General features: G+C 54.1%; 1 protein-coding gene across 4 annotated transcripts; it reads left to right on the top strand.

Moving 5' to 3' along the window:
- Positions 1–808: 808 nt before the first annotated feature.
- L1CAM (L1 cell adhesion molecule) lies at positions 809–15,340 on the top strand. Of its 4 annotated transcripts, XM_012002267.1 has the most exons (28): positions 809–1,093; positions 3,596–3,610; positions 4,184–4,289; positions 4,528–4,730; positions 5,663–5,785; positions 5,882–6,052; positions 6,343–6,454; positions 6,597–6,781; positions 6,903–7,034; positions 7,174–7,317; positions 7,887–7,998; positions 8,112–8,278; positions 8,381–8,537; positions 8,717–8,841; positions 8,929–9,039; positions 9,286–9,483; positions 9,715–9,785; positions 9,968–10,190; positions 11,006–11,121; positions 11,324–11,525; positions 11,614–11,736; positions 11,830–12,003; positions 12,119–12,238; positions 12,346–12,501; positions 12,813–12,947; positions 13,281–13,353; positions 13,451–13,462; positions 13,934–15,340. In XM_012002267.1, the coding sequence occupies exons 1-28, from the start codon at positions 1,018–1,020 to the stop codon at positions 14,163–14,165; spliced, it is 3,774 nt and encodes a 1,257-aa protein (XP_011857657.1). In that variant the 5' UTR covers positions 809–1,017; the 3' UTR covers positions 14,166–15,340. The 4 variants fall into 4 exon arrangements, with proteins under 4 accessions (XP_011857657.1, XP_011857658.1, XP_011857659.1 ...); XM_012002268.1 differs by lacking the exon at positions 13,451–13,462; XM_012002266.1 differs by lacking the exon at positions 809–1,093 and having other exon boundaries at positions 3,319–3,610; positions 13,934–14,880.
- Positions 15,341–26,766: the final 11,426 nt, after the last annotated feature.

Here is a 26,766-nt window from a genome sequence, read left to right as displayed (position 1 = left end):
TTTTTTTTGTATTTTTAGTAGAGACAGAGACAGGGTTCTACCATGTTGGCCAGGCTGGTCTCAAACTCCCACCCTCAAGTGGTCCACCTGCCTCAGCCTCCCAAAGTACGAGGATTACAGGCATGAGCCACCGTGCCTGGCCCTTTCTCCATTCTTTCTTCATTTTCTTGAAACTATTTTGTGAAATGCAGCCATCTTGGGCCCCTTTCCTCCCTTCTCTATCCCATTTTCCAAGCCCCCCATTAGCTTTTTAGGGCTGTACAGCACCCAGGCATCAGTTGGCTCTGAAAGCTATAGCAATGTGACTGCAAGAAGAGTTCTTCTTTACATATATGTGCACACATACATGGATTCATCTCCACAGATACATAAAGACACACGTAGCTAGCAGACTTGTGTGTTGATTCCCTCAGGCACACATACTAACACACCCACTCATGAGTGCAACCCCTCCCAGAGAAGACACGCCACAGAAATACCAGCTCACATTCAGCTCACTCCCTGCATGCAGATCTACAACCACACACATGCCCACGGACACCTGCTCACAGGCACATGCAGACACATACGGGGATGGTGTGCACACAGTGGCCTGTGCCATGCACAGGGGAGCTGATGGGGCAACAAGTTGGTGCTGGGTAGGCAGCTGGCAGGAAAGGTGCAGACAGAGAGTAGAGAGGGAATAAAAGGCAACCTGGAGGCCCAGCCCGGGCTATCTCTTCTAGATTTCTCCCTCCAAGGTGGGGAGGGGTGCGGATGGGGAGGGGACGGCTGGAGAAGCTGGCCAGTTGGGGGCGGGGCTGAGGGCGGGGCCAAGAGCCCGGGCTTACCCAGATGTTAGTCACTAACGTCCTTCCGTTCTCTCGTCTCTCTTCCCCCACCTTTCCCTTCCCTTCTCCCCTCTCCCAGTGCCCCCACTCCCAGCTCCCGCCCCAAGCCGACCACAAGACCCCTTCCCCTGCGACCGGAGCCTGAACCGAGCCCGGCTGGCTGTGCTGCGCGGTGCCGCCGGGAAAGATGGTCGTGGCGCTGCGGTATGTGTGGCCTCTCCTCCTCTGCAGCCCCTGCCTGCTTATCCAGATCCCCGAGGAATGTGAGTAGCTGAAGGGAACCTGGGCGCCTCCCCTCGCCGCTATGTTGGGCCCCTCTTTATCTTCTGCCTCCTCACCTTCTCCTTGTTCCGCACTCTGACTCCTCTCCCTGGCCTTTCCTGGGCACGGGGTGGGCAGGACACAGCCAGGACGTTGGGTACCCCTGGAGAGAAGGGCAGGGTAGAAGGTGCGGGGCGTGTCAGCACCATGGACAGGGACAGGCGCGGCCGGCCGTGGCGATTTCAGCACCAGGGACAGCGAACCCGGCACAGGGCCACGAGGTCTTGGGCCTCCTCCATGCTCTCCTTAGCCGCCCCATCCCTGCCCGCCCCACTCCGACTCCTCCGCTTCCATCCCCCACTACAGGGGTGTGGCAGCAGGAGAATGGGGCTGTCCCAGCCCTCAGCTGGTTTGTGCAAAGGCTTGTGTTCAAGTCTTGTCCCCGTTTTTCTTTCTCCTCCTGGGCCCTTGGCCACCCTGTCTCTGAACTGAGACAGGAAAAGGTGGCTTGAAAAATCCTGGTCCCAGCTCAGTAGCCTTCTGGACCCTTTTTCGTGTGTAGTTATTTGGTGGGGATGGGGGCAGGGCTGCTGGAGCATGTGTCTCTGGTTGTAACATTTGTTGGGGGCAAAGCAGGTTGGGGAGTGTGGCCATAGGGTTGTGACTAAGCATGGATACACTGTGTATTTCTGTGTGTTCTTGTGATTGACTGAGTGTAGATATTCGTGAATGTGATTTTGACTTCCTTACATGGGTAACTGTGTGAGTCACTCTGTTACTTACTGGCCAGGTTTGTGGAGGTTGGGAGGTACTTGATCACGACATTTGATTGCAGTGGGTCATGTGTATGTGTGAGTGGGGCTGAATGTGAGTACACACTTGCATGTGGGGGGTGTTACTGTGATGGTGTCTTCTCTTTAAGTAGCTGTCAGGCTGTGTGAGGGGCATGTCACAGGGCATCATATGTGAGGGCATTTGTGTCTCTTGAGCTACCAGGCTCCAGTCCCTTCCCGGCCTCATCTTGACACCTTTGTCTCTGGACCTGGACAAGGAAGAGGCCAGTGTCACTGAGAGATTAGTTGGCGGATAGGGGTTGGGAAGACTGTCTGTACCAGCAGTGGGACAGGGGCTGCGAGAGAGAGGCTGGGGAGGCACCTGGCATTGGGAGGCAGTGAGGGCTTGGAGGAGGTAAAGAGGCTGGCCCCTTAGGCACATACATGGAGGGCCAGGGCCATGCAGACTCCCCTGGCACAGATGCATATGGGCACATGCACACTGGTGCATGAAGACAAGCCAGGTACAGGGATGAAGGAGCAGAGCCACTGAGAGGCCACACAAGTGGAAACACATACCAGTGAGGCTTTTAGACACAGAGGACACAGAGGTGGATACACAATATAACACTGTACAGTGGAATGCAAGCTGTGCATTCTCTACAGAACGATGGGAGTGGGGAGAACAGAACTAGGCCAAAGGCCATGGCAGCTCCAAGGCTGCCCTGGGCACTGACCAGCACTTGTTCTTGACCCTGATATGGCACAGTGGGCAGTGGCAGGCAGCCGGCCCTCCCTGTTGGAACCTATCTTCCATCTCTCCCTCCCAGCCACTCCAGCCTGCTTTGTCTCTTTTCCTGCTTCCTCCACCTGGTTGGCTTTCTGCATCCTGTCATCCCTGTCACCATCTCCCTCCCCAGCTCAGGGCCCTCTGCAGTGTCCCCAGGGAGCCCCCTCCTCCCTCCCTGGACCTTCACACTGAGGTCTTCTGCAGAGACAAAGCTTTCAGAGGCAGCCTGCTGCTCCCTCCCTCCCTCTTCTCCCTTCCTCGAGGCCGCCCTGGCCAGTGCTCTGCAGAGTCCTGGGGCTGGGGCAGCAGCTCTGGCCTCTGCCCCAGAGAGCTTGGTGACTGACTGGGAGGAAGGAGGGAGAAGAGGAGGGCTGGTGCCAACCCCGCAGGCTATGGAAACTCAGAGGCAGCAGGGCCTTTGGGATAGTTTTCAGGGGGAGGGGGCAGCAGGGCTCTGAAGGCTGGGCCCTGGTAATTGAAAACACTCAGCTGTGCTAATTGGATTAGGAGGGAAGCAGGCTGGAGCAGGGGAGGGTGCCTTCCAAGGCATCCTGAACGGGTGGGGTCAGTTCTGCAGGCCCTGCCAGGCCCTGCCAGGGGGCTGCAAGGACGCTCCTTATTAAAGGCAAGAATTTCTCTCTCCCTGTCTGCTAGAGCTGGAGGCATGGCCTGGCTGCCTCTGGGCTACATATCCCGTGTCTATCCAGTGCAGCCCCTCCCCCTGGGCATTTCTCTGTCCCATCTCCCTGGGCTTGACCTGCCACTGCTCCAGCCCAGCGTGTGCCCCCTTGTTGCTACTGCCAGGGCCTGTTCTACTGCCATTCCCTCTCCACCGGGGGACTGCAGAAGCTTACTATGTCCCCTGCCATCTGCCCCACTCTGGGGCTGCCTGTCAGTATTTCTCTCCATTCCCTCCCTCACTGCCTGCCTGGATTTCTCAGATGAAGGACACCATGGTAAGTTGGGGAGGGGTGAGAGTGTTTCCAAGAAGGCCAAGAAGAGGGGTAAGGGGGCCCTTGGCTGAGCCTGCATGCCCGCCCTCCTGAGTGCCCGGGTCCTGCTTGGCTTTCCTGAGCACCATGTGCTTCTCTCACCTGTGCAGGGCTGGCTTTGTTCTGCCTCTGCCCCAGCCTGGGTACTCTGTCACCCTCACTGTTCCTCTCTGCCATTCTCTCTGGTCCCTTCTCCCCTGTCTGGGGTTTGTCCTTCTTGGTTTCTGTGTCTTGGCTTTTGTTATCCCGGCTTCTTTCTGTCATACGCTTTTTGTCTTTTTCAGGCATCTCTTTGTAACTTCCGTGGCTGTCCCCTCTGTCCCTGCCTCTCTTTACATTTTTGCATGTGTCCCTTTCTCTTTCTCCCTCTTTTCATGTCCCACAAGCTTCCTTTGTTCTTCCCCTCCATTCATCCCCCTGTGGCCATGGGGCCTCCAAGGGCTCTGGACCCTGCTTCCCTCACGATGGGACAGGGGCCGAGGCTATGACACCAGCCAGGCAGCACCCTCACCACCGCTCTCTCCACCCTGTCTCCAGTGATGGAGCCACCTGTCATCACGGAACAGTCTCCACGGCGCCTGGTTGTCTTCCCCACAGATGACATCAGCCTCAAGTGTGAGGCCAGTGGCAAGCCTGAAGTGCAGTGAGTGATCTCTGCCGTCTCAGCCCCTGTTGCCTGCCACTGACCCCGGCCTTGTGCCTCCCTGAACTGCCTAATTTCTAAGCCCAGAAGCCCCAAACCTTGCTAATCAGCCCAAGTCCTTGCCATCTCCCAGTCCATCCCCTGGGGGCCCTGACTGCTTGCACCTGTCCCCTCCAGCCTGTTCCAGCCCCCATTGGGTTCCAGGGCCTCAGGCCTCTGGGCCTTTTTCTGCCCACAGGTTCCGCTGGACGAGGGATGGTGTCCACTTCAAACCCAAGGAAGAGCTGGGTGTGACCGTGTACCAGTCGCCCCACTCTGGCTCCTTCACCATCACAGGCAACAACAGCAACTTTGCGCAGAGGTTCCAGGGCATCTACCGCTGCTTTGCCAGCAATAAGCTGGGCACCGCCATGTCTCATGAGATCCGACTCATGGCCGAGGGTGCGAGGCGCTGCAGGGACCAGGGAGGGCAGGTCCCGGAGCTCGTGTGGGAGTGTGGGCTGGAAGCTGCTGTCTCTCAGCTGGTTGTCTCATGGCGAGGGGCCTGGGTGCCCTGCCAGCCTTCCGCCCCAGCTTCTCCCCTGGCCCATCTTGTTTCTTGTGCAGTCTTCTCCTTCTTTACCTTGTCTCTGTCTCCATTGCGCTTCCAGTCATCTCATGCCCCTTCACTCCCTCAGGCTTTCCTGGTGCCTGCCTCATGGCTGGGTGGGAAGGTGGCGGGGGTGAGGGGCTGGCTGGCTGCAGTCATCTCTGTCCACACCCGCACTCCTTAGCAGGGCCCCTCTTCTCTGGCTTTTCCACTTGGCTCTCCATCTCTCCCTCTTCACCTCCGACTTGGTTTCTCTTGCCCCACGGCTCTGTCTTGATCTGTGTCGCCTTTTCCCTGGGGTTTTCCCTTCGCATTCCATCCTCCCTGAGCTTTCTGCCTCCTGAGCGCTCTCCTCTCCCCTCCCCACCCCTCTGGTTACCTTGGGAACCGTTGCCATGGTTTCTGTGTCAGGATGATGGAAGGGTCTGTGACTCCTGCATCCCTCCACAGCTCCCCTCCCCCATCACTGCACCTCAGCCTCAGCCTCCCCCCACCCGTCCTTTCCTGGGGTGGGCAGGGAGAGTTGAGAACCATGGAAGGTTAACCCTTCCTGGCCTCCTGGCCTCCTGCTCACCCTGGCCTCCCTAAGTGCCAGTCTCTGCCATGAGCCCAGAAGGTATCCAGAGTGTCTGCCTCCTTTTCTGTGAACTTTCTCCTGGCCTGACCCTCTCGCCTTCTCATCCATCCCCAGGGTAGCCCACCATCCCCCCCGCCCCCGCCTCCCTTCTCCTGCCCAGCACCATCTGGGCCAAGAGGAGAGTGTCAGCCCGTCTGTCCCTTCTAGGTGCCCCCAAGTGGCCAAAGGAGACAGTGAAGCCCGTGGAGGTGGAGGAAGGGGAGTCAGTTGTTCTGCCTTGCCACCCTCCCCCAAGTGCAGAGCCTCTCCGGATATACTGGATGAACAGCAGTGAGTGCCGGCGAGCAGCTGCCTCATGGGGTCGGGGTGTTAGCGGGGGTGTCTTCCTGGATAGGGTCATGACCTCAGCCTCCTTTCCCCCTGCAGAGATCTTGCACATCAAACAGGATGAGCGGGTGACGATGGGCCAGAACGGCAACCTCTACTTTGCCAATGTGCTCACCTCTGACAATCACTCAGACTACATCTGCCACGCCCACTTCCCAGGCACCAGGACTATCATTCAGAAGGAGCCCATTGACCTCCGGGTCAAGGCCAGTGAGTCTCAGAGGCTCTGCACCCTCTCCCTGACTCCTTTCACCCTCAGGCATGGCCCTTCCCAACATAGGTCCATCTGACAACTCCAGGCTTCCTCAAGAACAGCTTGGCTCCCACCTCTACTCTGCCCAGACCCCTTCCCAGGCGTCGAGAGCAGAGACAGCACACTCTCCTTCACGGAGGAAGAAACAGAGGCCCCAGGGGCTGGCTGGAGTGTTAAGTCCCTCAGCCTTGCGATTTTGGGGTGGAGGGAAGAGTGGGCAGCCCACCCACCCACTTTCTCCTGGCAGCCAACAGCATGATTGACAGGAAGCCGCGCCTGCTCTTCCCCACCAACTCCAGCAGCCACCTGGTGGCCTTGCAGGGGCAGCCATTGGTCCTGGAGTGCATCGCCGAGGGCTTGTGAGTCGGGGCACCCAAGGCAGGGCAGATCAGGGTGGGGCAGCCCTAGCGGGGAGCTCAGACCACTGCAGGGTGTAGGGGGCTGGGGTGAGTGGCCTTGTCCTCTCTCCCTTCTGCTCTCTTCCTTTTGCCTCCTGGGCAGTCCCACGCCCACCATCAAATGGCTGCGCCCCAGCGGCCCCATGCCAGCCGACCGTGTCACCTACCAGAACCACAACAAGACCCTGCAGCTGCTGAAAGTGGGCGAGGAGGATGATGGCGAGTACCGCTGCCTGGCCGAGAATTCACTGGGCAGTGCCCGGCACGCCTACTATGTCACCGTGGAGGGTATGGACCTCTTGGGACAGTGGCCCATGAGGCCCACTGTCATGAGGGAGGGGAGGGTCTTCGCTGGGGCAAGAGCCGGTTGCCGGCTGCGGGCTCAGGTTGGCTCTCCCCTTCTTCCTAGCTGCCCCGTACTGGCTGCACAAGCCCCAGAGCCATCTATATGGGCCAGGAGAGACTGCCCGCCTGGACTGTCAAGTCCAGGGCAGGCCCCAACCAGAGGTCACCTGGAGAATCAACGGGATCCCCATGGAGGGTGAGCAGGGCCTCAGGCAGGAGTGGGGAGTGTGGTGAGCCCTGGGCGCTGTAGGGGAGAGGAAAAGGAGGGTGAGAAAGGGCCTCAACTCAGCTCAATGCCGGGCTGGGGCCCACGGGCACACCTGCTGCATGCACAGAGTTAGCCAAGGACCAGAAGTACCGGATTCAGCGTGGTGCCCTGATCCTGAGCAACGCGCAGCCCAGTGACACAATGGTGACCCAATGTGAGGCCCGCAACCGGCATGGGCTCCTGCTGGCCAATGCCTACATCTATGTTGTCCGTGAGTACTCTCCCTTCCTTACCTCCTAACTCCCAGTCTGTCCCTGCAGCCCACTGGGCCAGGCCACCAGAGTGACTCAGCTGGCAGCTGACGTGTCCTCGGCCTACCAGGCTGGCACCGGCCTTTCTCCTTGCTGAGACCCTTCACCCCATCTCACTCAGCCTCATGATAGCCGAGGGAGATGTAAGAGGGGAAAGGCCTTGTCACTGTGACTGAGTGGAGGCTCACCACGGACAGGATGTGACCGAGGCCAGCCCAGGTGGCACCTCTCCTGGAACCTCAGGGAAGGCTGAGGACCAGGCCAGGAAGGTTTCTGGGGAGAGGTGACTGTCAGTTAGGTCTGGAATAACGTAAAAGTTGGGTGGCTGCAACCAGAGGCGCATCTGAGGCAGAGGGCAGTGTCTGAAGGCAGAGAGAGACGCAGCCTGGCGGCGGCCTCAGCTGGGAGCAGGGAAGCAAGACTTGCAGGGCTCTTGGGGGCCTGAGGAAGCCGTGCAGAAGGTCCCTGGCTCCTGGCCCAGCTGTGGCCCCAAGTCCCACCCTGTTTCCCGAGACTGTTCCTCCCCTAGAGCTGCCGGCCAAGATCCTGACTGCGGACAATCAGACATACATGGCCGTCCAGGGCAGCACCGCCTACCTTCTCTGCAAGGCCTTCGGAGCGCCTGTGCCCAGCGTTCAGTGGTGAGTGTCTTGTCCCGGTAGTGGTGAGAGTCCTGTCTCAGTGGCCAGGGAGCCAGGGAGGGCAGGGAGCCCAGGCCAGCCAGTCAGAGCCAGGCCCACCCTGCTCCCTCCAGGCTGGATGAGGATGGGACAACAGTGCTTCAGGATGAACGCTTCTTCCCCTATGCCAACGGGACCCTGGGCATTCGAGACGTCCAGGCCAATGACACCGGACGCTACTTCTGCCTGGCTGCCAATGACCAAAACAATGTGACCATTGTGGCTAACTTGAAGGTTAAAGGTCAGGCTACCCTTGCCACATGGCTGGCTGTGCCTCTGGGAGGGAGGGTCCGGGCCCCTGGAGGACATCAGAGTGACTTCCTCACGTATGCATTACCCTCAGATGCAACTCAGATCACGCAGGGACCCCGCAGCGCAATCGAGAAGAAAGGTTCGAGGGTGACCTTCACGTGCCAGGCCTCCTTTGACCCCTCCTTGCAGCCCAGCATCACCTGGCGTGGGGACGGCCGAGACCTCCAGGAGCTTGGGGACAGTGACAAGTGAGGACAGTGATAGTGAAAGGGGGCAGAGTGGGAAAAGCTGGAAGTCCAGACCTTCTGGCCTCATGCTTGCTTTGAGGGGGAAGGCTCTGACAGGAGTGGGGAAAGAAGGCAGGAGGCAGGGATGAGAGGGGAGAAGAGCCCAGATGGCAGGAAGGACAGACATGGCTCCTCCACAGGTACTTCATAGAGGATGGGCGCCTGGTCATCCACAGCCTGGACTACAGCGACCAGGGCAACTACAGCTGCGTGGCCAGCACCGAGCTGGATGTGGTGGAGAGTAGGGCACAGCTCTTGGTGGTGGGTAAGTCTTAGGGTGGAAACCTCCACTCCAGAAGGCCAGGGCTCACATCGCTGGGCCCTTTCAAGCACCTACCCTCCCCACCCTCAGGCAGCCCCGGGCCAGTGCCACGGCTGGTGCTGTCCGATCTGCACCTGCTGACGCAGAGCCAGGTGCGCGTGTCCTGGAGTCCTGCAGAAGACCACAATGCCCCCATTGAGAGTAAGAGGCTTGAGCTCGGTGCTACCCTACCATCACCTCTGCCAGCCCTGGCCCCTCCTGGGGTCCTCCCTCCTCCTGGAGCCTTCCTGGGGGGACATGGCTTGGGGAGACTCACGGTTCCTCATGGGAATCTGGAGATGCCAGTTGGCCTGGGTACTCAGGGACCCAGATTGTACCCAATCCCTCCACAGCCCTTCCCCCAAAGCCACACGCCGATCACTTCATTGCTGGTTCACTTCTTGGCAGAATATGACATTGAATTTGAGGACAAGGAAATGGCGCCTGAAAAATGGTACAGTCTGGGCAAGGTTCCAGGAAACCAGACCTCTACCACCCTCAAGCTGTCGCCCTATGTCCACTACACCTTTAGGGTTACTGCCATCAACAAATACGGCCCCGGGGAGCCCAGCCCCATCTCTGAGACTGTGGTCACACCTGAGGCAGGTGAGTCAGTTTGGCACCCACTCCCATGCCACCTGGAAGGGGCTCCGGGCTGTGAAGGGAGAGCTGAGAGAGGTGCCGTGCCCAAGTTCCTCTGCTTCCAAATTTCCAGGGGGAGTGCGAGGGGACTGGACTCCCTTGGTGCCAGAATGAGCCGTTTGTTCCTTGGTCCTCAGTCCTCATGGTTCTCCAAAAGAGGCTGCAGCATTGATGTGTTAATACATTCCTTTCCAGCCCCGGAGAAGAACCCTGTAGATGTGAAGGGGGAAGGAAATGAGACCACCAATATGGTCATCACATGGAAGGTGAGAGTCCCTGGGCTAAGCTGCCTGTGGGACATGAGGCCATGACCTGGGTGTCTGTTGCTCCCCCTTGGCTGTGCAAAGGAAGGGGCTGATGTCTGGGGATGCCAGTCTGCGCTGGGGGGCGGGCCAAAGAATGCTGGTGTTCTTGGCCAACCAATTCCTCTTCTGCTGGCCTCCTCCAGCCGCTCCGGTGGATGGACTGGAACGCCCCCCAGGTTCAGTACCGCGTGCAGTGGCGCCCTCAGGGCACACGAGGGCCCTGGCAGGAGCAGATTGTCAGCGACCCCTTCCTGGTGGTGTCCAACACGTCCACCTTTGTGCCCTACGAGATCAAAGTCCAGGCCGTCAACAGCCAGGGCAAGGGACCAGAGCCCCAGGTCACCATTGGTTACTCCGGAGAGGACTGTGAGTATCTGGCAGGCTCCTTCGCCCAGGGTGGAGCTCGCCTGCTTCCACCCCAGCCCATGTCCACACCTCTCCGCGCTGGTGTGCGCCTTTCCTAAGGGTGAGGATATTCTCTTACATAACCAGAGCGACGTTATGAAATTCCCCACACTTCACATTTCTATAATTGGCAGCAGTATTCCAGTTGTATCAGCCAATGATGCTTCTTTCATTTCCTTGAATCTGGAACATGACCAGATGGTAACTTGAAGTACCCGGTCAAGTTTTTTTCTGGTTTCTCCTTTTTTTTTTCACTTTTTTTTTTTTTTTTTTTTTTTTTTTTTTGAGATGGAGTCTTGCTCTGTCAGCCAGGCTGGAGTGCAGGGGAGCGATCTTGGCTCACTGCAACCTCCACCTCCCGAGTTCAAGTGATTTTCCTGCCTCAGCCTCCTGATTAGCTGGGATTACAGGCACCTGCCACCACACCCAATTAATTTTCGTATTTAGTAGAGATGGGGTTTCACCATGTTGGTCATGTTGCTCTAACTCCAGACCTCAAATGTTCCACCTGCCTCTGTCTCCCAAAGTGCTGGGAATATGGGTGTGAACCACCACACCCGGCCATGGTTTCTCCTTTGTATAAGCTACGATTTTCACCTTTGCAACTAATAAGCAGCCCAGGGAGAGATCTTGAGACCATGCAAATACACCTCTCCTCCTCAAACTGTGCCTCATAAAACTTCCGAATCCATCTTCTCTGTGTTTGGGGGCTTGGGCCTGGCCTCAGGGCTAGGGTGAGAGCTTGTGGCTCTTTCCAAGTCACTGGTGGTTTCCAGATCCCCAGGCAATCCCTGAGCTGGAAGGCATCGAGATCCTCAACTCAAGTGCCGTGCTGGTCAAGTGGCGGCCGGTGGACCTGGCCCAGGTCAAGGGCCACCTCCGCGGATACAATGTAAGGGTTGAAGGTGTTGGGGGCCCGGGAGGGTGATCACTGAGGTAAAGTGACAGGACGGTGAGGGGGCTTTGCCACCTGTCAGCCGCTCTCCTGGAAGACTTGGGTTGAGAAGAGGGTCCCCATCAAGGGTGGTGGGCGTGCGCTGGGGGCCCTGCTGGGTGCCTTCTGCCCCTGTGAGGTCTCCTGTCTGCACGTGCAGGTGACGTACTGGAGGGAGGGCAGTCAGAGGAAGCACAGCAAGAGACATATCCACAAAGACCATGTGGTGGTGCCCGCCAACACCACCAGTGTCATCCTCAGTGGCTTGCGGCCCTATAGCTCCTACCACCTGGAGGTGCAGGCCTTTAATGGGCGGGGATTGGGGCCCGCCAGCGAGTTCACCTTCAGCACCCCAGAGGGAGGTGAGTCCTGCACCCCACGCCTCATCCCGTACCCTCCTCCCCAGACCTGGGCGAGGACCTACCTGCCACTCGGTTCTGTGCCCTGCAGTGCCTGGCCACCCTGAGGCGTTGCACCTGGAGTGCCAGTCGAACACCAGCCTGCTGCTGCGCTGGCAACCCCCACTCAGCCACAACGGTGTGCTGACCGGCTACGTGCTCTCCTACCACCCCTGTGCGTGCACTGCCCCAGCAGGGAAGGGAGGTGGAGGGGCCACGGGGAGGGGGCAGAGCTGCAGCCACAGCCAACCCCTGCCTGTCCCCACAGTGGATGAGGGGGGCAAGGGGCAGCTGTCTTTCAACCTTCGGGACCCTGAACTTCGGACACACAACCTGACCGATCTCAGTCCCCACCTGCGGTACCGCTTCCAGCTTCAGGCCACCACCAAAGAGGGCCCTGGTGAAGCCATCGTACGGGAAGGAGGCACTATGGCCTTGTCTGGTGAGACGGAGGAATGACCTGCCAACAGGGATGCCCTGGCCAGCCGGGTCCAGGAGGGAGGGCCTTAGACTGCCTGGCAGCTGCCACACTCTCCTCGTGCCCCTGCATCCCCCAGGGATCTCAGATTTTGGCAACATCTCAGCCACAGCGGGTGAAAACTACAGCGTCGTCTCCTGGGTCCCCAAGGAGGGCCAGTGCAACTTTAGGTTCCATATCTTGTTCAAAGCCTTGGGAGGTAAGCGTGAAAGGGGGCCCTGGGGCATGGTGGGGAAGGGGGCTCTGGGCCAGAAGGACTGCCTGGCACTCCAAGTCACCCCCGCTGCAACCCTCTTGCCTTTGCAGAAGAGAAGGGCGGGGCTTCCCTCTCACCACAGTATGTCAGCTACAACCAGAGCTCCTACACGCAGTGGGACCTGCAGCCTGACACTGACTATGAGATCCACTTGTTTAAGGAGAGGATGTTCCGGCACCAGATGGCTGTGAAGACCAATGGCACAGGTGAGGCGCCGGGGGCCCGCCATTGCCTGCCAGGGAGGCATGGAGGCTGCACAATTCATGCCCTTCTGTCCCCTGAATGACCACTACTGCCCAGGCCCCTCCACGGCTCCTGTCTGCTTCTCCTCCCAGAATCTGGGTGTCCCCAAATCAGCCCCCTTTTGTACCCTTTCCGCAGATGCCCTCTTCACTATCTCCCTGTCCCTGTCACTCCTCAGCCCCCCAGAGGGCCCCGACTTTAAGAGCATACTTCAGGGCCTCAGGTCGGGTTCTGGCTTGGGCGGCAGCACGGGGGGCTGGTGTCTCACCCTCAGGCCGCGTGAGGCTCCCTCCTGCTGGCTTTGCCACTGAAGGCTGGTTCATCGGCTTTGTGAGTGCCATCATCCTCCTGCTCCTCGTCCTGCTCATCCTCTGCTTCATCAAGCGCAGCAAGGGCGGCAAATACTCAGGTAGCCTCTGAGCCCCATGTGAGTGGGGTGGAGCCGAGGGTAGAGAGGAGCACCTCGCCCCTTCCACCCTTCTGCAAGGACTCCTGGATTCCCCGAGCTCCCCACAAGACGACAGGCGCATGGTGGGGGCGGGCAGGGGGATCATCCTCCTAGGCCGGGGTTGGGGCCACAGGCAAGTGGTGGCCGGACCACAGGGGACCAGTGGTTTCTTTCAAGGCCTGTCGCCTCTGGACGCTGTTGAGACAGAGTGCTGCAGGTGCAGGGCGTAGAGGGGCCTGGAGCCCTGGGTCAGGCTGGGGTGGGAGAAGAAGCTGTCCCTCTCTGTGTCTCCAGTGAAGGATAAGGAGGACACCCAGGTGGACTCTGAGGCCCGACCGATGAAAGATGAGACCTTTGGCGAGTACAGGTGAGCTGGGGCAGGAGCGGGTGCTGGCACTCAGCTCCACTCTGGCCTTCACATCTCACCCCCTCTCTCTCTTCTCTGTGCTGCTGGGTGACTTCAGGTCCCTGGAGAGGTAAGGCAGGGGTAGTGGGGAGGGGCCAACAGCAGGGACTCCCTAAAGACAATGTGTGCCTGGTGTGCCATTGTCCCCTGGCTGCCGGTGCTCTGACAGGACTCTCACTTCCCAGTCCCCAGGCCCGGCAGCTCCTCATTTCAGGGAGAGGCCAATACACCCCAGCCCCTTCTCTCCAAACAGATACCTTCACTGCTCCCATCTCCCCAAGGGAGGCCCCAGACAGTTTCCCAGACAGGAACCAGTCCCTGTAATCCCTGCTGAATGCACACTTGCTCCCTCACAGTCCCCAGGATCTGGGGAATGCCCAAAGGTGACAGCTCCAGACCTGCCTGCCAGGGTGGCCGGAGCTGCTCTTCCTGAGCGCATTCTAAGCAAATGGAAGGCAGGCGGGCGTCTGCCTCACCCCCAGCCAGGCTCCTGCAGGGGCTCGGCAGTGCTCTCACTCACACCTGCCTTGTGCCTCCGCAGTGACAACGAGGAGAAGGCCTTCGGCAGCAGCCAACCATCGCTCAATGGGGACATTAAGCCCCTGGGCAGTGACGACAGCCTGGCCGATTATGGGGGAAGCGTGGATGTTCAGTTCAACGAGGATGGCTCCTTCATTGGCCAGTATAGTGGCAAGAAGGAGAAGGAGGCGGCAGGGGGCAACGACAGCTCAGGGGCCACTTCCCCCATCAACCCTGCCGTGGCCCTAGAATAGTGGAATCCAGGACAGGAGATGCTGTGCCCCTGGCCTTGGGATCGAGGCCCCTTCCTCTCCAGCCGGCCCATGGGAGGCTAGAGTTGGGGCAGAGGAGAACTTGCTGCCTCAGATCCCCTTCTTACCACCCAGTCCCCACTTTATTGCCAAAACCCAGCTGCATCCCTTCCTGGGCACACGCTGCTTTGCCCCAGCTTGGGGGCAGATCTCCCACATGTCAGGGGCCTTTGGATGCTGCCTTGCCAGCCCATTTGGGCAGAGAGGCTGTGGTTTGGGGGAGAAGAAGTAGGGGTGGCCTGAAAGGATCTCGAAAATGCTGTCTTTCTTGCTCCCTGACTGGGGGCAGACATGGTGGGGTCTCCTCAGGACCAGAGTTGGCACCTTCCCCCTCCCCCAGCCACTCCCCAGCCAGCCTGGCTGGGACTAGGGACAAAACTCGGTGTCCCCACCATCTGCTGTCTTTTCTTTGCCATCTCTGCTCCAACTGGGATGGGAGGTGGGCAAGCTGGCCGCAGGGGCAAGGGAGGCCATCTGGAGAGCCCAGAGAGTCCCCCCACCCCCGCCGCCAGCATTGCACTCTGGCAGCACAACCTCTTCCTGCCGCCCAGCCCGCTCCACAGCCGGCTTTCAGGAGCCCCAAACACACGCTGCCTTCGGTACCCACCAGACAACATCCAAGTGGCCTCCGTCACTACCTGGCTGCGGGGCGGGCACACCTCCTCCCACTGCCCACCGGCCGGCCTCTTCCAGCCACCCCCACTTCCCAGGACCCCTTAGCAGCCCTGCCCTCCCCCACTTCCCATCGTCTGAACAATTGTCTTCCTCAGCCTCCTCCTGCCCCCACCTTGGGAATGTAAATACACCGTGACTTTGAAAGTTTGTACCCCTGTCCTTCCCTTTACATCACTAGTGTGTAGGCAGATGTCCGAGTCCCTAGGTGGTTTCTAGGATTGATAGCAATTAGCTTTGATGAACCCATCCCAGGAAAAATAAAAACAGACAAAAAAAAAGGAAAGATTGGTTCTCCCAGCACTGCTGTGCCCCTGTTCAGCAGCCACAGCCTCCCTGTATGCCTGTGCTTGGTCTACTGATAAGCCCTCTACAAAAAACAAAAGTATATATATATATGTACATAATATCAGAATTATAACAGGCAAATAAAACCTGAAAATCAAGAGCACCTTTTGTCATTTCGCAGAACGCTTACTTCCCCTGTCCATGTCACACTGTGGGAGGTACTAGGAGCGACCCGCCAGGCGGGCCCAGGTGTGGCCCAGCCACGCAGTCCTGATGTTTCCCTGCCCCTTCCCAGAGCCCGGGCCTTCCACCCACCCTCTCAGGCCTGGCTATTGGCCCCCTTGGGTGTTGCTGTCACATTGTTGCTAGGACTCAGGATCCTCGCCTCTGCTGGCCTCCTGAGACCAATCTTAGCTGTCACCATGGCCGGGCCCTTCACTGCTCAAACATGGGAGTGGAGTGTGGCCAGCAGCGGAGCCTCTTCCCCTGTCTCAAGGGACACAGCTCCATGGCTCAGTGGAAGATGCATGATGTGTCCCGGTGGCATAGTTCTCTCTGGGGTATCCAGCCCTCTAAACCAGTACAAAGCACCTTATTTATTCATTTTTTGAGACAGGGTCTCACTCTGTCTCCCAGGCTGGAGTGCAATGGCGCAATCAGGAGCAGGTGAGACCATCTACAGCCGTAGATGGCAGGACGGGACTTACCTCTGTAGCTGGGGATTGGCAGCCTGGAAGCACAAAGGCATTCTCTGTGATGATGCAAATGTTCTTTAGTTTGGTCCGAGTCGTGGTTGCATGTGTAGATAGGCAGGTAAAAAAAATCAGGTTGTAGTGACCGGAATTGTGCTGCTGCACTCCAGCCTGGGTGACAGAGCAAGACTCTGGGGAAAAAAAAAAAAGAAAGAAAGAAAGAGAAAGAAAGAAAAAGAAAGAAAAAGAAAGAAAGAAAGAAAAGCAAGCAAGCAAGCAAGCAATCAAGCTGGTACAGGTGAGCCCTCAACTTCCCAGGCTCAAGAAATCCTTTGGCTTCAGCCTCTCAAGTAGCTAGGACCACTGGAGCACGCCACCACGCCTGGCTAATCTTTAAATTTTTGTTGTAGAGATGGGGTCTCCCTATGTTGCTCAGGCTGGTTTCAAACCCCTGGGCTCAAGCAATTCTCCCACCTCGGCCTCCCAGTAGTGCTGGGATTACAGGTGTGAGCCACCACACCCAGCCCAGGACAAAGCACCTTAGATTTATGACCACAAGCCTCGAGTGGACCCAGGCAGAGCCAGCCTTCCTTGGGAATTCTGGAGTTTCCTCCCTGGTTCTCCAAGGCCTCACACCTTCCCCTCAACCCCCAGGCCCTGCACTCTCAAGGTGAGAACTTTGTTTCATGTTTCACGGAGAAAGTTGAGAGCATCTGACGAGAATTTCTTTCCTTGAGTTCCCATCATCAAATCTGTCCCCTCCCCAGCCCTAGCCCCCTCAGGTGAACCCCTCCTCCCATGTGCAGTGGTCTCTGCCACCCCTGGGACCCTGTCTCTCCTCCTGTTTTCTGCATCTGTAATTTTTCTCTCCTCCCTATGGGGTCAGGCCCAGTAGCATACCAACATGCCCTCGGAGCTTCTATCACCAGAAGCGCCCGCTCCTGCCTGCGCACACCCCCTGGCTCTTGCCCCATTTCACTGCTCCTGTTTACAGCAAAACCCCACAAGACTCCTCTACACTCATTGGCCCCCTTGATCCCCACCTGTAACGGCGTCTGCTTATTGCCCTCCAATATCTGTTTTTCTGTTCTTCCATAACAGTAAATCTGTGGCTTGGGGACGTGGCAGCTCAGCTGAAGACCCATTTCCCAGCCTCTATGTACCCAGTAGGATGGTGGGGTATGAGTGTGCCTATACCTGCAGGGCAAACCTGTGCTAGCCTCTTTCTTTCTTTCTTCCTTTCTTCCTTTTTTCTTTTTTCTTCTTTCTTTTTTTTCTTTTTTGAGATGGAGTCTTGCTGTGTCACCCAGGCTGGAGTGCAGTGGCATGATGTCCGCTCACTGCAACCTCTGCCTCCTGGGTTCAAGTGATTCTCCTGCTTCAGCCTCCAGAGTAGCTGGGATCACAGGCACCCGCCACCACGCCCAGCTTATTTTTGTATTTTTAGTACAGACGGGGTTTTGACACATTGGCCAGGCTGGTCTCGAACTACTGACCTCAGGCAATCCACTCGCCTCGGCATCCCAAACTGCTGGGATTACAGGCATGAGCCACCGTGCCCGGCCTTGTGCCAGCCACTTTCTGTCTTCTTACAGCTGAAAGGCAAACGTGATCTGTGATGGTGGGGAGAGCTACCTTGTCACACCAAAGGGAAGTCGCACGTTGAGGATGGCAGAACAGCAAGAATTGCAGCCTGAGGGCCTGAGGACCTGGAGCTGCCACATCGGCCCTGAGCTGCTTCCCTGGGTTTTTAAAAAATTAAGGCTTTTTTTTTTTTTTTTTTTGGAGTCTGGCTCTGTTGCCCAGGTTGGAGTGCAGTGGCTGGATCTCAGCTCACTGCAAGCTCCACCTCCCGGGTTTACGCCATTCTCCTGCCTCAGCCTCCCGAGTAGCTGGGACTACAGGCACCCACCATCACGCCTGGCTAGTTTTTTGTATTTTTTCAGTAGAGACAGGATTTCGCCATGTTAGCCAGGATGGTCTCGATCTCCTGACCTCGTGATCCGCCCGTCTCGGCCTCCCAAAGTGCTGGGATTATAGGCTTGAGCCACGGCGCCCAGCTGGCATTTTGTTTTTTAGAGAAATTTTAGGTTTGCAGAAGAATTGAGCGGAAAGTAAGGAGTTCCTGCGGACCCCATCACTCCCCCCACACCTCCCCATGGTGAACATTTCGCGTCAGTGTAGTACATTTGTTACAACTGATGAGCGACGAGTGAGAAGCTCCATAAACTAAAGCCCATAGCTGACATAGGAGTTCACTCTGGTGTTGTCCATTTATGGGTTTGGACAAATGTATAATGACATAGGTCCACCATTACAGTATCATACAGAGTAACTCCACTGCCCTAAAAATCTATGAAACATGTCCTTATTGAGGGTTACTGTGCAGAAAATCAAGTGCACGCCCGCTCTTTTCACCTGCCTATTCACACATGCAACCACAACTTGGTCCAAACTAAAGAGCATCTGCATCACCACACAGAGTGCATTTGTGCCTCCAGGCAGCCGATCCCTGGCTGCAGAGCTAAGCCCTGTCCTGTCATCTATGGCTGTAGATGGTCTCACCTGCTCCTGATGGGTATGGAAATGGGACCATATGCTTTGGAGCCCTTTGTGCCGGCTTCTTTCTGGCATTATTTCTATGAGACTCATCCAGGTTGCTGTCTGTGTCACTCCTTCCCTCTGTGATGCTGACTAGTAGCCATATTGTATGTATGCATTGCAACTCACTTACCCATTTCCCCGTTGATAGACATATGGGTTGTTTCCAGTTGTAGCCATCATGGATAAAGTGGGCATATGCAGTCCTTTCTCTGAGATCTGTGCCCTAGAAGGAGCAGTGCTGGCTTGTGGAGTGGGCGTGCCACCCCCTTTGCTGTCCTCTGCTTGGTGATGTTCCTGCTTTGCCAGAGCCTCCCTCCTAGGCTCTGCTAGCCGGGGGCGTTTGAGGGAGACCACAAGACTGAAGGAGGAAGAAGGGACCTGCTCTCCCTGTGCGCACCATCTAGCAAGGCTTCTTCATCCTTGCAGCAAGCGCTTCATTTCCGTGGCACCGCCTGAAGCCAATTTTCAGATCTCTCACCACTTGCAAGACGAGCTTCATTGCATCCCACCTCTGAGACACCACCACCAGACACCCAGTGCCCTATGCTCAAAAATCTGAGTACTAGGCCATCCCCGGAGCTCAGAAACCCCAGCATCAGCCAGACCCCTGCTCCTTAGAGGTCTGGATCCCAGCCCCACAAGTCCCTCTACTGAGCTCACTCCTACACAACTAGCTAGGCCATGCCCCCACCTCAGACCTCAGAGACCCAGCTTCAGCTCTGTGGGCCTCTCTCTAACCTTCCTTCCTTCCTTCCTTCTTTTTCTTTCTTTCTTTCTTTCTTTTTCTTTCCTTCCTTTCCTTCTTCCTTTCTTTCTTCTTTTTTTCTTTCTTCTTCTTTCTTTTTTCTTTCTCTTTTTTTCCTTCCTTTCTCTCTGTCCTTACTTCCTTTTCTCGTACTCTTTCTTTTCTCTTTCTTTCTTCTTTCTTTCTTTTTCCTTTCTTCTTTCTTTCTTCTTTCTTTTTTCTTCTTTCTTTCTCTTTTCTTCTTTCTTTCCTCTCTCCTTACTTCCTTTTCTCGTTCTTTCTTTCTTTCTCTTTCTTTCTTTCTTCTTTCCTTCTTTCCTTCCTTTCGTTTCCTTTCTTTTCTTTCTTTCTCTATCTTTTCTTTCTCTCTCTCCTTCCTTCCTTTCTCTCTCTCCTTTCTTCCTTTCTCTTTCTCTCTCTCTCCTTTTCTTATTTCCTTCTCCTCCGTCCTGTCCTTCCTTCCTTCCTTCCTTCCTTCCTTCCTTCCTTCCTTCCTTCCTTCCTCTCTCTCTCTCTCTCTTTCTTTCTTTCCACGTAATCTCCCTCTGTTGCCCAGAGTGGAGTGCAGTGGGACAGTCATGGCTCACTGCAACCTCAAACTCCCAGGCTCAAGTGATCCTCCTGCTCTCTCACAGCCTTGATCTAGGGCTTCTTCCCTGCAGAACTGTGAGAGAATCCATTTCTGCTGTCGAAGCCACTGGGTTTGTGGTGCTTTTCTATGGCAGCTCCAGGAAATTAACAGAGCCTCTAAGGCTGGGGAATGAAGGGAGTTAGAACTCTTCAAACAGAGGAGGCTGGGCGCTGTGACTCACACTTGCAGCCCCTGCACTTTGGGAGGCTGAGCTGGGAGGATCACTTGAGCCCAGGAATTCAAGAGATCCATCTACGAAAAATACAAAACGTAGCCTGGTGTGGTGGCAGGTGCCTGTAGTCCCAGATACTCAGGAAGCCAAGGCAGGAAGATCACTTGAAATCTCAACTGCATGCACCAGGGGAGGAGCTGTCATCCTTTCTACTTCCTGATCAGATCCTGGGTGATAGCAAAATTGGCAGCTGGAGTGGTGTCAAGAATCATATCCTGGAAGATGGGGTTTGAAGACTGGTTTGTTTGCATCCTTGTGCTTGAAAGCAGTGGTAAGTTTCAGGGTCTCACTCCTCCCGACCACTGCCTGACATTTCATGTGAGACACATGACTAGGCTGGGAATTCAACTGATGTTACAATTCTGTAACCCAAGCAATTAAAGTTTGTGTTTGATTTAGCACTGTTAGCCCTGCAGGTACAAGGAGTAAGACAATTTTTAGGGCTGACCTGGTAGCCCTCTGGTGCCTTGCAAGAGGATACCCATTATCCTCTCAGGACCCACCACAACCACCACCGCCTGTTCCATAATGAGGGTGCAATCCACCACAGGTGGACAGGTACACACTAAAACACAAGAAGAAAACCTATACACCAAAACAATAACATGATTTTTGTTAAGAAATATTGGCAAAAACCTGGGTGAATATGTGTATAAGTGAATTCTAAGGAAGTTCTACCAAAAGGGATGGATATAACATTGGATTGGGCACAATTTCTTGAGCTGGGGACATTTACCAGAGGGCCTATACTTAATGTTGGTCCATGCAGCTGAAAGTGACTTTAACAGCCTATGTGGTTGGTTGACTTAAACTGGAACTCAACTGTGGCCTAAATTCAATGATATTGAGATGTCAGAACAACCCTTGCCTAATGGAGAGAAAGGAACCCAAAGTCACGATTCTGGGGGAAATTGCAGAGATTAGTGCCTTGAACTTGAAGGTTGCAGTCGTGATGTCTCTCATGTGCTATTTGTCTATTTGACACTTGGCAGAAGGTGGATGGCTCTTCAAGAATGACCGCAGGTGAATTGATTGCAGCTGCTGTTTCAGACGCAGTCACTTTACTGAAGCAAAGCATCATAGCCCCTGCATCTAGTTTGCTACTGCCCTGTCAAATAGTGTTACTCCATAGCAATTTGCAAAGACCACCAGAGCACTTTTTTTATTGCTCAGGGTTGAAAAGCTCACATATTTGCACTTCAAAGATCACATTTCTTTTAACCTGGCAGGGCCAACAGTACATCTTCACAGTCTTCCCTAAAGGCTCTGCCATCTCTCCTCCTCTCTGACACGAAATAGTGCTTACAGATTTTGATTCTCTCTCTCTCTCTCTTTTTTTTTTTTTTTGAGACGGAGTCTCGCTCTGCCGCCCAGGCTGGAGTGCAGTGGCCCGATCTCGGCTCACTGCAAGCTCCGCCTCCCGGGTTCCCGCCATTCTCTTGCCTCAGCCTCCGGAGTAGCTGGGACTACAGGTGCCTGCCACCTCACCCGGCTAGTTTTTTGTATTTTTATAGAGACAGGGTTTCACCATGCTAGCCAGGGTGGTCTCCATCTCCTGACCTCGTGATCCACCCGCCTCGGCCTCCCAAAGTGCTGGGATTATAGGCGTGATCCACCGCGCCCAGCCTCTCTCTCTCTTTTAATTTGAGACAATCTCGCTCTCTTGCCCAGGCTGGAGTGCAGTGGTGCAATCTTGGCTCACTGCAACCCCCACCTCCTGGGCTCAAGCGGTTCTCCTGCCTCAGCCTCCTGAGTAGCTGGGACTACAAGCATGCGCCACCGCACCTGGTCAATAACAGTTGTTTTGATGGTAAGTTTTACAACTTAGCCTCTAGGTCACAGAATAGTTAAGTGGTACTATGACTTATTTAAAGGAGAAATTAATATCATCAATAGCGTGACTAATTTGGAGATGATTGCAAAGACTGTTGGGACTTTGTGTCTCCCCTCTTGAGAAGAGAGTAGGAGCATATTTGTATGAAAGAGACTGGCATCTTGTTAGGCAGAAACATAAAGTTGTCATTACTGCTGAGGGAAGTTCAAACGTATGTAAGGCTTCGAACTCATGTTGCGAAGCCAAAGGGACGGGGGTGGGGAAGGTGCCATACTCTGCTTTGTGAGGCTGACGCTGGGACTCTGAACCTACATTCCTTCTTTGTCTTCTGGCTGGCTGTCAGTTTCCACCAACTGGGACACTAGAGGGAGACTGGAAGGCTGGGAAGGAGAGAAGGGTCTTGCTCCTTCCTGTTTGCTTTCTATTCCTGTTGCTGTAGCGCCAGTCTCGATCGGCCCTTAGCAGCAGCAGTGGTTTCAGGTTCCAGCTCATTTCAGCCTTCTCAGAACCCGCCAGATGACACCCCTTCCTCAGAGGTCGGAGGCCCAGCTCTACATGCCCCACCAAGTGTTGGCAGCACCAGCAGCAGACATTCCACACCCAAGATGTGCAAGCCCATTGATTATCAGAGGAATGCAAATCAAAACAACAGTATCACTGCATACCCATTAGATTGACAAATATGCACACACCTAGAAATGCAGGCAATAGCAAATGCTGGCAGGGATGTGTGGCTAGAGAGCGCTCATGTACTGCTGGTGGAGATACAGACCAACACAACCATTCTGGAGAACAATATGTCAGTATCCTGTCAAATAAAGTGTACACTAGGTTGGGTAATTCTGGTAATTCTCTGTAATTCTGCTCTTGGGTATACATCACAAAAATGCTTGGCTGGGCGTGGTGGCTCATGCCTGTAATCATGGCACTTTGGGAGGCTGAGGTGGGAGAACTACTTGAAGCTAGGAGTTTGAGACCAGCCTGGGCAGCATGGTGAGACCCTTTCTCTACAAAAAATACAAAAATTTGCCACGTGTGGTAGCTCATGCCTGTGGTCCCAGCTACGTGAGAGGCTTAGGCAGGAGGATCCATTGAGTCCAGAAGGTTGAGGCTGCAGTGAGCCATGTTCATGCTACTGCACTCCAATCTGGGTGACAGAGCAATGGCCTGCATGACAAAGGTCATGGCAGCATTATTTGCAGTGACTGAAGAAGCAGATAAAATATTAGGGAGTGCTATGCAGTACTTGGAAGCAAGATTATATGTAGACCCAACAATATAAATAGAGCCTAAAACCTAGTGCTGAATGACTTCTGTGTCTGGCAATGACAAAATAAGTAATTTGAACCACGACATCCACTGGGAACAACTAAACAGACTCAATAAAATAGGGAAAATATTTGCTTGAAAATATCCAAGTGATAATAGGTGGTGAAGCATATGGGACCAAGATATGGGAGAAAGGAAATGAGCTGAGAGATGAGCTCAGCATTTAAGGCTGCTTATCCCCTATGGCCATCCGCTAATTCCAGCAGACAGCTGAGGGCCCAAGAAGCTGAGCAGAACTGTTAGTAGACTTATGAGGTAAGGGGTCAAAAATCAGAGTTCAGGGCTCACCAAGGAGGAGGGCCCTAGTAAGCCCCTCATGCTTTGGGTTGGAAACCCAAAGGTCTAGGAATAAGTGTAAACGGGAAATAGAATAGCCCTCTAAAGGACTGCATCCCCGTCCCCTAAGGGACTGTAGTCAAGATTTGAGCTCTTTCAATCCCTGAAAATTGAATTAAGGTGACCAGGATTTCCAGTGCCCCAGCTGCCTGCCAGAAACAAATGTAAATTTTCTCTGGAGGAAGATAACATTGTCCTCGGCCTCAAATGATTTATAGTTTTCCATTCACAATGTCCAGCACTCAATAAAAAATAACCAGGACAAGGCCCGGCATGGTGGCTCATGCCTGCAATCCCAGCACTTGGGAGGCCTAGGCAGGTGGATTGCTTGAGCCCAGTAGTTCAAGGTTATAGTGAGCTATGATTGCACTCCAGCCTAGGTGACAGTGTGAGACCTTGTCTTAAAAACAAACAAAAAATGTCATAAGGAGAAAAGGAAATGTAATAAAAATGAAATTGGAAAAGTAATATAATAAAAACAGAGCTACAAGGACTCCAAATAATGGCATTATCAGATACAGAATTTAAAATAATTATATTTAATAATCCAAGGAAACAAAAGACAGAATTGAGAAATTTAGCAGATAATTTGAAACTACAAAAATAATCTAATGAAAAATTTAGAAATATAAAATATACAAGTTAAAATTAGCAGCTCAATGGGTGGGATACACAAGAGTTGAAGACAGAATTAGTGACCTGAAAGATAAGTCAGAAGAAAATAACCAGACTAAAGCTTGGAGAGGTAAAAAGATGGTAAAAGACAAGGCAAAGGAGGTAAGAGACATAGGGCATACAGAAAGAAGGTCTAATATATATATGTGTGTGTGTGTGTGTGTGTGTGTGTGTGTGTGTGTGTGTAAGACAAGGTCTTGCTGTGTTACCCAGGCTGGAGGGCAGTGGCACAATCTCTGCTCACTGCAGCCTCAACTTCCTGGGCTCAAGCAATCCTCCTGCCTCAGCCTCCTGAGTAGCTAGCACCACAGGCACATGCAATCATGCCCAGCTAATTTTGATCATTTTTTTTTTTTTTTTTTGTAGAGATGAGGTCTCACTATGTTGCCCAGGTTGGTCTTGAGCTCCTAGGATCAAGGAATCCTCCTGCCTCAGCCTCCCAAAGTGCTGGGATTACAGGCGTGAGTGACCATGCTTGACCTAATATACGCTTAATTGGAGTTCAGAAAAACAAGGTGAGAAAGAATGGGACACAGATAACATTTGAAGAGTTAATGGATGAAATATTTCCAAACTGGTAAAAGATATCAAGTCAGTTTCTAGAAGTCACATGAACCAATTGCGGGATAAAACAAACAAACAAAAAACCACACCTAGGCACATCATAGTAAAACTGAGGGAAAGCAAAGACAAAGAGAAAATATTCAAAGCAGCTGGTGGGTGGGTTGATTACTTTTATAGTTATGCAGTTTGACTGACAGCCGACTTCTCAACACAAACTACAGAAGCCAGAAAACAAGACAATGGTATATTTGATGTGCCAACAAAAAAAATAACTGCCAGCCTTGAATTTTATGTCCAAGGACAATCTCTGCGAGAGATCACAAAAATGGCCTCAAATTCTTGCCATCCCTGGATGCATACCCTTTTGTGATGGAACTTTCAGCTCCTCCCTGCAAGAGGTAGAGTCCATTTTTCCACACTCTCAGATCTGTGCTTGATCATGTGATTTGCTTTGGTTAATGGGACATTAAAAAACACGAGGCTTAAAAAGTGCCAATATGGCTGGGCGCAGTGGCTCACGCCTGTAATCCCAGCACTTTGGGAGGCTGAGGCGGGTGGGTCACCTGAGGTCAGGAGTTCGAGACCAGCTTGAACAACATGGTGAAAGCCTATCCCTACTAAAAATACAAAATTAACCAGGCATGGTGGCGCAGGCCTGTAATCCCAGCTATTCGGGAGGCTGAGGCAGGGGAACTGCTTGAAGCCGGGAGGTGGAGGTTGCAGTGAGCAGAGATGGTGCCATTGCACTCCACCCTGGGCAACAAGAGCAAAATTCTGTCTCAAAACAAAAAGCAAAACAAATAACAACAACAACTCAAATAAGGGAAAAGGTGGTAGGATGGCAGGACTGACTATCATGTAAGCTTAGGAGCAGCTATTCAGTATTTGGGAATCTAGAGAAAGTCAAAGAAGTAAAGAAACTGAAAAACTTCTGTGTTAGTTGCTCATGTTTGTTTACTAAAAGGGAGTAACTCCTGCTCTGGACAACCTAGAAAGGAAAGGAAGCAAGACACGTGTCATCATTGCAAGAAGCAAGGACATTGGAAGAGGGATTGTCCAAAGAGACTGGGGCATGAAGGATGGCAGGAACAAGAGAATCAGGGGTGGGGGCGTAAGAGGACAAAACCTTCAGCTAGGGGATGCTTTGCAAATGGCTCAAAATAGATAGATTGAGGAAATGGCAGTGGTGGGAAGGGATTAGGGTTAAGTGTGTGTGTGTCGATCACTGTTTGTTAGGCTGATCTGTCCTTGCCTTTTCTCCTAGAGACTGGTGCTACTTATTCTGCATTTGCCTTGGAAAGCTCTTGCTTTCCATCAGTACAGGTTGTTGGTATCTTGGCTCAGCCTTCTACATGTTCCCTTCCCTCCAATTCCCATCAGGTGGGCCCTCTGCCTTTGCTTAAGGACCAAGTACTCCCCCTTTCTCCTGACTCTTCTGTAAACCTATTGGCGAGAGACCTGCCATGCACCTTCAAGCCTACCATATTCAGTGCCGGAAAAGCTCCCTTCCTGAGCTGACACAAATCAAGGCATCTTTTGAGCCCTAGAGAATCAAGATGCTGGTTTAATTTGAGCTATAGAACCCATAAAATCAATTTACCAAAGGGATAAGCCATAGCTGCGTGTAAAACGATCTCCTTTGTTGGGAGCTCAATTAGAAGGAATGAAATAAGTTATAAAAGAATTAGAGAGTCGGGCGTGGTGGCTCACGCCTGTAATCCTAGCACTTTGGGAGGCCAAGGCGGGTGGATTACGAGGTCAGGAGATCGAGACCATCCTGGCTCACACGGTGAAACCCTGTCTCTACTAAAAATACAAAAAATTGGCCGGGCATGGTGGCGGTGCCTGTGGTCCCTGCTACTCAGGAGGCTGAGGCGGGAGAATGGCGTGAGTCCGGGAGGTGGAGCTTGCAGTGAGCCGAGATTGCACCACTGCACTCCAG

This window comes from Mandrillus leucophaeus, unplaced genomic scaffold, assembly GCF_000951045.1.
Source record: "Mandrillus leucophaeus isolate KB7577 unplaced genomic scaffold, Mleu.le_1.0 Scaffold681, whole genome shotgun sequence".
Lineage (NCBI taxonomy): Eukaryota > Metazoa > Chordata > Mammalia > Primates > Cercopithecidae > Mandrillus > Mandrillus leucophaeus.
Note: the sequence above shows the minus strand (reverse complement) of the source record. Positions and strands in the feature narration are given on the sequence as shown.